The sequence below is a fragment of the Lathamus discolor genome, chromosome 1 (assembly GCF_037157495.1).
Source record: "Lathamus discolor isolate bLatDis1 chromosome 1, bLatDis1.hap1, whole genome shotgun sequence".
Lineage (NCBI taxonomy): Eukaryota > Metazoa > Chordata > Aves > Psittaciformes > Psittacidae > Lathamus > Lathamus discolor.
This window is the reverse complement of record NC_088884.1, coordinates 70,238,852-70,248,486: the sequence shown is the minus strand read 5'-3', so window position 1 is coordinate 70,248,486 and position 9,635 is coordinate 70,238,852. Positions and strand designations below refer to the sequence as shown.

Sequence of the window (9,635 nt, the reverse complement as noted above, 5' to 3'; positions counted from 1 at the left end):
GCAGGCGCCGCACACAGCACAGGGCAGCGACACTGAGCCAAAGTCACTTTATTGCGCTCGGTCCCGCCGGTGTGCAGGGAGAGGGGGGGTCCCGGGCGCTGATGCCTCCTTGGGCAGCCCGCAGGGTTCAGCTCTCTTCCTCTGAAAGAGATGAGAGACAGGAATGAAGTGAATGCAGCTGGTGAAAGGCACGCTCTTGGCCAAGGAAACACCACAAGGAACAAGCAGAAACCAGGGATCCATCCCACCTCTGTGCGCCTGACACCCCCCCAACACAGCTGTCGGCCAACACCATGCATTTGGAACAGCAGTGCAATCGCATTCCTGGACAAATGCTGCAGAGACCTAAAATACCACAGTAAGAACTAAGTCTATGGCTCCCACCCCTGCAAGAAACACCAAAAACTTGACGAAAGATGTTTTGTGTATCACAGAAACAAGTTCTCTGGGTCAAATGTTTTTGCTGTTGCCCACTGCAGCACAATCAGTGCTCTGGAACTCCTCAATGACCTGCTAGTCACCAGAGCTTCGCCAGTGGCATTAGTGAGGCCACCTCAGTCAGGCTTGGCCACCATGCATTCTGAATGCACTGACCTGGTCACTCCCGTTTCTAAAAATGTACTAAACAAATCTGCTGGTACCAGCAGAAACAGGCACCCACCCACTGCCACTGAACAAAGGGCTCCCGTGGCAGGCTTTGTTTTCCCAGTCGGTGCTCTGGGTCCTCTCCCCAACCCTGCCAAATGAGTCCTCAACTCAGCATCCACACCAAGGCATGACATCTGCCTTGCCAACTCTCAAGCTCTTTCTGCCTCCATCTGAGCTCTCCCAGCGTCACCCACAGCTGCTCCACCACTGGATCCCATCCTCTGGACTGCAGGTTCTCCAGCTTTGCTCCTCTCCTGCCATTGCACTCATCAGATCTCACCATTTAGACTGGGTCTTCACCACAGGTCACCCCTTTTCACCCAGACCAGATCATCTTTAAAGCATGTGTCACCAAATTTGCTACAAACCTTCCTCCTCCTCCTCTTCCTCTTCATCTTCCTCATCTTCATCAGAGCTGAAGGTGCCATCGGGCAAGCTGTAGATGCGAATCACCTGCTTGTTGGGATCCTTCAGGATGAGGTACTTCCCCTCATCCAGCTTCATGCAGATGTCAATGACGCACCGCAGGATGCCCCAGGCATTCTCTATGCTCAGGTTAATCTGGCTGGCAAACTCATTTGGCTTGAACTGCTGCGTGCCCAGGATCACGTGGCGGGCAGAGTCCTTCACGTGGTAGCGGGACACGTACCTTTGGAGGGCAAGAAGAAACCAGAGGGACATCAGGAGATTAAGCCCAGCCAGGAGAACGACAGCAAGAAAAATCAGCACCATCACCTCAGTTTTGTTTCCTGGGCTAAAAAAAAAAATCTAATACTCCCAACACTGAAAGTTAAGAGGATCTCCTCACTACAAGGTGACAACCGGTAACTTACCTGTAATCCTTCCACCACCCCAAATCAGATGGGGTAGTACAGAAGATATAGCAGAATTAGTCCCACAGGTAAAAATTAAGCAGTAACATGATTAGTGAGGAGTTATGGAATTAGGCAGCTGCTAAATGCATCAGTCCCATATCCAAAGATTGAATCTGGAACTGCTGAACCACCAGAACCGGATTAGCAAACACCTCTTGTTCATTATCCACAGCGTGGATCCAACTGATTTCACACTGGCATTTCAAAAAGTGCTGTGGTTATACCGCTCCACCGTATCTTCCAGCAACAGGACAATGAGGATCTCAAATTCCTGACAGCCAGCACAGTCCCTGCGTTTATTTCTATGTTGGCAATAGAATCGTAGAATGGTTAGGGTTGGAGAGGACATTAAGACCATTCAGTTCCAAACCCCCTGCCATGGGCAGAGACACCTCACACTAGACCATGTCACCCAAGGCTCTGTCCAAACAGGCCTTGAACACTGACAGGAATGGTGCATTTACCACTTCTCTGGGCAGCCTGTTCCAGTGCCTCACCACCCTCACAGCAAAGAACTTCTTCCTTATATCTAACCTGAACATGCCCTGTTTAAGTTTGAACCCATTACCCCTTGTTCTATCACTACAGTCCCTGATGAAGAGTCGTTCTCCAGCATTATCGTAGGCTCCCTTCATACACTGGAAGGCTGCTATGAGGTCCACAGAGCCTCTCTTCTCCAGCCCGGAGCAGCCCCAATTATAATTAGTCCCATCCTAATCATATAAAAATGCTTTGAAATGTTATGGCAAAACATGTGTGAGACCCCCTCCAAGGTCAGTCACAGTGGGGGACACAACAGCTGGATGCTGAGGGGAAGTGGCTCACACCAGAGCCAGTGTGCTTACTGCAAACCTTCCCCTTCTGGCCATTCAAAACATGGGGTGATACTATGATTATTCACTCTACAAATGGTTCTACTTGGATGTACATGCTGGGTTACCTCATGGGAAATGCACCTGCAAGATGCCTGGTGTGAAAATGCCATCTTACCCGAGTTTAAGATACTCGGATCCAGCCAGCAGCGCGCAGCAAGTCCAGCGGGCTAACTTGTAGCTGTTGTTTTTCAGCTCTGTGGCAATCACAGCTCCCCTCTGAGAGTCGAGCTTCTGGCGCCAGTCTACTCCATTGCAATACTGAGAGGGGAATCAAAGCACGGGTCAGCCTAAGAAGCCAGTAGCAGTCATCTCTTCTGCTGCCTTGACATCATGCAAGGAAGTTTTTTGCCTACCTTATGGTATCATGTGGGGAAATGCCAACAGCAATCTACAGGGAAAGCCCTTGCACTGGGAAGGGGAGTAATGTGAACCACAGGTATTGGTCAATGTTTGTGGCATTGGTTAGGAAGGGAAGTTTGTGAGGGAAGAGTTCATGGGAAGCATGGGAACAGACTGGCTACTGTGCTCAACACCTGGGACAAGAGGGTTCAAACCAGCTCCCTCACACCTGGGGGAGAACTCCACCAGCACTGCTTGTCCACCAAAGTTATACTCCCTTGGTGGAACATAACCACCTGGGTGACACCACCAGATGTTTATCTCATCTTGCCTGCTGTACCTGGCAGGCCAAGCAGCAGTGCAGCTGTTAGAGCTAGCTTTGGGATCAGGTTCTTCCTCACCCTGGAATCCCACTCGTTCAGCGTTTTGATGTTGATGAATGACACCTCTCCATTAGCTCCTGTCATCACTCCATCATGCTCACAGCGGACAATGAGATCTATATCATCTCCCAGCTTCCACCTTCGGTATCTGCCAACAAACAAATCAGAAGTTTATTTCTGACTCTTGTTCTTACCCACATCTATGCAAGAGCTCAGCAAAATCCTTTTCCCCTTGGATGTCCTGTGAGAACATCCAGGAACCCCACTCATGGCAAAGCTTCTATCAGTAACACTCAATTTGTTTTGCCTCCATATCACGCTAACATCCTGCCCCCCTTGCCAAACCTGGGCATCAAAAAGGTATCAACATACCTGTAAGCAACAGATGCTACTTCATTTTTATCCATGTCATCCTCCACAAAGGGGTTTGGGTTGGGAAACTTGTATTTCTCCTTTCCCTGCAGGAGAAAACAGACAGGCATGTTAGAATTAAAAACCCAAGGCAGCTCTCCCCTAGGGGATAAATATTCCTTTACAGCAACAGAAGCCCATTTCCATTATATAAAAAATGCTAAGCCAGTAAAATAGCTGATGAGAAGCCTCATCTTCACATCAGTCATTTCGCTGTAAGCAGTACTTCTACTGGCACTTTGGCTTCACTAAGCATACTCAGAAGCCTGTCTGCTTCACCAGTAAGAGTGGGGTTTCTTCTCTGTGGAATAAAGGTGAGAAGCTTTCCACAATAAAGTCATGCTGCTCATAGCAAGTAATCCCACCTCTTTCCAACCTGAAAGAGCATGAATGTGATGTACTTATACCAACTAAAATGCTTGTGGGCTGTATCACAGCAGCCTTAACAAAGCCTCCTCTTGAGGCTCTCTCGAACACAGACCTGACTACCCAGCACCGCTTGACCTTACCATCCTCAGGCACTGCTGGGAGAAGTTGTGATTGATGTAGGTAGCTTCCATGGCAAGGTTGCGTGGAGAATTAAAGGAGTTGCCCTCTTCCTGTGGTGGTTCATTGGCTGTTTCACTCACTGTCAGGAGATCTGGGAAGAAAACCAGATACAAGTGGTTATACTTGGGGGAATATAACTACATCAGCTTCAGTGAGTCTCTAGCTCCACACTGGAGCAGATCAATACTGAAGTGTTCTGCTGTATTCACACTGTTCCAGGAGTCTCAGTCTCAACGCTGAGACACATAATAAACTCCAAAACAACAGCATAAAGAAAACTTTAGCTACTGTAACAGAAACTTCTTTCATGACTTTTCCTTACCAAAATCTGAGTTGTCCCTCTTGTCAAAGAAAAGCTTGGATCCAACTCTCTGGACAATGATGTCCCAGGAATAGACAGAACGAGTGCAGCTCATCAGTGTAGCCAGGATGGCATCTGTGGCAAATACATTCCCTTGGGTCTTGGCCAGCTACAGACACAGAAGGAGAAAACTGTTTCAGCAACAAGAACAGACAAGCTTTCCCTTTCCCAGCAAGGATCAGAAGAAATTAATGATCTGGTTTGCTAACACTTCTCCCATGCTGAGGAAGTTACACTGGTGGGTATACCACCAACTGCTAGAGAAAGCATTAGGTACTATCCAGCAATCCAAGCCAACCCTCAGTCAAACAAGGAAAAAGTAAGAAATCTATTACAAAATGTGAGTTCTGTTGGGAAAAGGCATGGCTCCTCTTTCCTGATCAGGTCACAGAGATCTCAGAGTCTTCTTCATCTCCAAAAGCAGAAACCTCAAGAACCAGATCTCTGACATGGATGTTTCTTTCCCCTGCTCAAGCACGGGTCTGATTGCTTTTCCAGAATGACAGCTTTTCCTTGGCCAGTATTCCTAGCTCTGTATTAATATAGTTCTACATTGGACCTAGGAAAAATAATGCTACCAGCTAATGCTTCTATCCCTTTACAAGCTTCAGGATGTGGAATTTTTCTGCCCTTAACTTTGGTCTGACGCTGTCAGGTGGTCTCTCACAACAGCACATGCTGAGAAACACACTACTGGGTTTTAGAAACCAGTAAATGTACCTTTCGGATAACTGGGTCATCAGTCGTAGTGACGGTATGGAAGATGCGCTTAATGCTCCTCAGTAGCTTCTCATTCCTTGTTGTAATGCGGTCAAAGGCTTTGTCATAGTATTCCAGGGCTCCACAGCACTCTCTGCAGAGGTAAGAGGAAGACCACCTTGATACCCCGACTACAGATACCAACACCCACAAACTACACAGGACCAAGGTGGGGCCTGATGTCTGCTCCGTTACCTCCCCCTGCTTTGGGTACTTCAGTGAGAACACTGGAGCAGGCCAGGAAACCCTTGCCCTTTTGCTTTCCAAAAATCCAGTCAGTTCAGGAAGCACGCAAACAGCTGTTTTAGGAACTCACATGTCCTGTGGCTCTGAAACCTCCAGGTAGCGCATCTTCATCAGCCGAGGGAAATCCATCTCTTCCTTCACCTCCCAGTCACTGCGAACTTCAACAGAGGAGTCACGAGGCTTCTGCTGTGCGGCCAGAGGCAGGACAGATAGAGAGAAACAGAAACACAGGTATCAGGCAGGGTTCATGCAAGAAGCTGCCCTGCGAGCACAGCCAGAGCTCACCACAGGGGGCAGAAAGCTTGCTAGTTTACCTGTGATTTTTGGTCCCATTTCTGCCTCACTCCAAACTGCTTCTGAAACTTCTTTTGCAAGCGCAAACGATCTCTAAAATGACAAATATGAGAAGACATGAAAAGAAATTCTCGATTCCTATGTGCCACAACCATTTCTGTGCTTCCAAATTACAGAGGAGCAGCACTTTTAGGCACCGAGCCACTGAAACAGCTGCTGAGCTGTCTGTTGATCAAGACGCCCCAGGCGTTAAAAGCTCTGCTCTTTATTCCAAGCAACTCTTTAAGCATTTTCATCTCTGAAGACTGCAATGCAGTCTTCTGAATGCTCTGCTTTAAAACACCCCATTTACTTTCTAAATACAACTAAAGTATTTTCCTAAATTCTTAAGATAGCAGCTTGAAACCCATGCTTGTAACTACTGCTGGCATCAGCACAATGAACTGGAAATACCCTGAAATTCTTCCCAGCCGACTGTTTGCTCCAGTGGGTTCTGTTACAGCAACTTCCTAAATTTGTCAACAGTATGTTCACATGCTCCAATCCAAGTTTGGTATGCTCCTATCTGAAGCCTCACCTCTCCTTCTGCTTGGCACTCTTTGGCAGGGTCTGCATGCTAAACTGCAGCATATTCCGACGGTCTTTGTCTCTCCGAAGGTTCCTCTGCAGAAACAAAGGAAACAAAAGAAAAGAACATTTTAGTTGCAAAATCCTCCTGTGCCACTGAAGCTCACTTTTGAGCCCATTTCTGACAACACGTTACCTGTGCAAACCGCATCCGATTCCTCTGGTATGCAGTTTTCTGTGTCCGAGCTGTATCCACCAGCTGGAAGCTTGTCTCATCCTCCTCGTGGAAATATGCATATTGGCTTCCACCACCAAACTGAGATGAGTACTTGTCTGGAAATAAAACAGAGCATCTTGACAACAGCTGCTAGAAAAATCCCTGACACTTTGACCCTTTTTTTCCTCCCAAAATTCCTTCCAACTGTCTTCACTTATGATGCATACACCAGGACTCAGGCCTTACACCAGCATGTTTCTGCTCTTCCAAGCATCCCCAAGAAGCTCCAGCCATGAGGCAGCACAAAAATCAGGAAAAAGCCCTGAGGACAGGGAGAGCCCCACAGAGCTCTCCCAGCAAGGGTGAGGCATGCTGCCTAGTTTGAGCGGCCTCTCTTGCTGAGCTGTGCAGGTAACCACCAGAGCGGGTGTGAGACATGAAAGCAGGAATGACGCTTGAAGAACACTTGGTAGGAAATAAGTCATGAGGAGCAGCCGCCAGACAACACGTACTTGTGTATCTCTTATCCTGATACGTAGCTCCTGTCCAATCAGCCACCTAAGGACAAGCATAAACAGTCACAATATTACCTCACAGCAGCCTTCCAGTATCTGAAGGGCCTATAAGGATGCTGGGGAGGGACTCTTCATTAGTGGTAGGACAAGGGGTAATGGGTTCAAACTTAAACAGCGGACGTTCAGGTTAGGTATAAGGCAGTTCTTTACTGGGAGGGTGGTGAGGCACTGGAACAAGCTGCCCAAAGGAGTAGTAAATGCTCCATCCTTGCCAGTGTTCAAGGACAGCTGCATGGAGCCTTGGGTGACATGGTTTAGCGCATGGTATCCCAGCCCATGGCAGGGGTGTTGGAACTAAATGATCATAAGGTCCTTGCCAACCCTAACCATTCTGTTCTAAAATAAGTATGACAGTTCCCCCAACCTCTGGTCTTATCTAGACAGGGCTTTAAGCAGCAGAAGCAAACACTGCTGTGTGCTCCAGAACTAAGCCTTTCAACTCCCACCTCCCTTTTGCCAGCCCTGCTAATCGGCCACAACCATGCTACGTGTCAGGAAGGCTGTCAGAAGAGCAACCGTGGTAGTAAGAAAGCAAAAGCCGGGGGCAGCATGCAGAGGTGGGAGGGCAGGAGACACACAGTGCTCGCTCAGCTGCAGCACATGGCTGGAAGTACCTTTCCCAGGCGGTCTCCTTTACTGAAGGGCTGGTAGGGCATGTCCCGGAACTGCTCGGGCACGGCGCAGGGGCCCCAGCCCGACGGGTTGTCCTGGATCACGGGTGTCACGAACTTCGCCATGTCTTAAACTTCTAGAGGGAAGTAAAGGCAAACCCCCCCAAACGTCAGCTGCCGCACGGCCAACCCCGCCGCAATGGGCCGCGGGGGACCACGACCGTACCCCGGCACAGGCCAGGCCGCGGAGCCCCCGAGCCGGCCCGCACCGAGCCGAGCAGCCAGGGTGGGCCGCGAGCCCCGGCGCTGTGCGTGCCAGCGTGGGGAGGGGCGGGAGCCAGGCCCCACCGGAACTAGCGGCACCGCCGGGGCGGGGCCGGGGGTCCCGGCGCCAGCGGATGAGTGCCGGTAGGGCCGGAGGCCGGTCCCGGGCCGCCCCCAGCACTCCCCTCACCTGCGCAGCCCCCTCACGGCCCCGATGGCACCGGATGCGGCGGCAGCGGCGGCGGCGCGCAAGGAAAGAGGCCTGCGCGGCCCCGTCCCGCCTCTTGCGCGTCAGCTCCGCGCGACAGCAGTGCCGCCAAGCAGCGCTGTCGTAAAAGTAAAAAAGCCCCAAACACGTCGTGCTGCCGTAAAGCGTCACCTTAGAGTACGCAGTACGTCTTGGCCATAGAGTACGTGCGGGCTAGAGAAGACACAGCGTGTGAGAGCGCCCCCAACGATCCGTTCCTCTCTGGCGGACCTGGGTGTCCGCGTCCTTCGGCGTCCTGGGGCTGTCGGAGGGGCGGGCGGACGCTGTGCACCTGCATCCCCTGTGGCGTGTGCCCCTGTCGGGAACGTGTCTCCTGATTTCCTGTGCCTTCTGTCGTGACAGTGCTCCCTGTTAACTGCCGCATAACGACAAAAATGTGTAGGAGTGGGAAGAGAGTGATGTTAATGGTAGTAAATGTGCCCCGTTGATTAAAAAGCTTGGGTTTGGCTTTGAAGTACAAAAGCTGCGGCTGACACATGACAAAATGTTCAGTTCGTACCTGGCTGTCACAAAGAGGAAGAAAACATTGATTTTGGTGTCTGCGGAAAGCACGACAGCTCAAACAGGCGATGGCGAGGTGTCAAAAGCGTCTTCTCCAGCAGAAACAATGATTAAGCTTCATAGAAACGTGGAACTTCTCTTGGCACAAGTATTTCTTTTCAAGGCCAGGTTGGACGGGGCTTGGAGCTAGTGGACCTGCCCTAGTGGAAGGTGTCCCTGCCCATGGCAGGGGTTGGAACTGGGTGAGCTTTAAGGTCCCTTCCAACCCAAACCAGTCTGTGGTTCTATGATATCAATATAGCCACATGTCAGGACAGAAAACATGACTTAATGCTGTGCCTCTTAATTTTCACACACACACACAGCCTCTTAAAATAAAAATACATTTCTATCTGATGATTTTGTAGAAAATCAGGTAACTTTTCGGTCTGTAGCTGTAAGATCATTCAACTGACTTTGTGTTTTAGAGGTTGTTATGAAACACTTGACTTTGAGAGGTAAAGATGCATGAAGAACGGGAATTGCAGTTGCCCTCACTGTATTTGCAGCATGGCATTTGAGGTTCTGCATTGTTCTCACGGCTTTCCTTGACCTGCTGGAGGGGTGACCTAGCAGTAGGCATTAGGATTCAGCCCTATGGCCCCTCTGGGAGACCATGAACCAGTGATTTAGTCCAGCATGTGCCTCAGATCCCTGCCACTGGCATTGGTATAGTATTTTATCTCAGGGATTGAGGGCAATAAATCGTTAAATCACAGATGTTCATGTGCCAGAGGAATTGAAGTTTCCTCTGCCCCTAAAAGCAGCAGGATCTAGTTTACAGATCTCTTCTGCCCAGAGGCTAAAATCTAACTCTTTGGGTAATTTTATCGGGTATCTTTTACCTAAGAAG

The 9,635-nt window shown here is 49.6% G+C and overlaps 1 protein-coding gene across 2 annotated transcripts; it reads right to left on the bottom strand.

Moving 5' to 3' along the window:
• Positions 1-32: 32 nt before the first annotated feature.
• On the bottom strand, positions 33-8,296 carry EIF3D (eukaryotic translation initiation factor 3 subunit D). Of its 2 annotated transcripts, none has more exons than XM_065679132.1 (15): positions 8,165-8,296; positions 7,714-7,847; positions 7,037-7,082; positions 6,504-6,640; positions 6,318-6,403; positions 5,761-5,833; positions 5,517-5,632; positions 5,162-5,294; positions 4,403-4,550; positions 4,041-4,171; positions 3,493-3,578; positions 3,139-3,268; positions 2,514-2,656; positions 1,017-1,297; positions 33-141 (listed from the first exon to the last, which is right to left on the bottom strand). In XM_065679132.1, exons 2-15 carry the CDS (start codon positions 7,834-7,836, stop codon positions 128-130), a joined length of 1,647 nt encoding a protein of 548 aa, XP_065535204.1. In that variant the 5' UTR covers positions 7,837-7,847; positions 8,165-8,296; the 3' UTR covers positions 33-127. The 2 variants fall into 2 exon arrangements, with proteins under 2 accessions (XP_065535204.1, XP_065535207.1); XM_065679135.1 differs by having other exon boundaries at positions 5,517-5,629.
• Between the last annotated feature and the right edge of the window lie 1,339 nt (positions 8,297-9,635).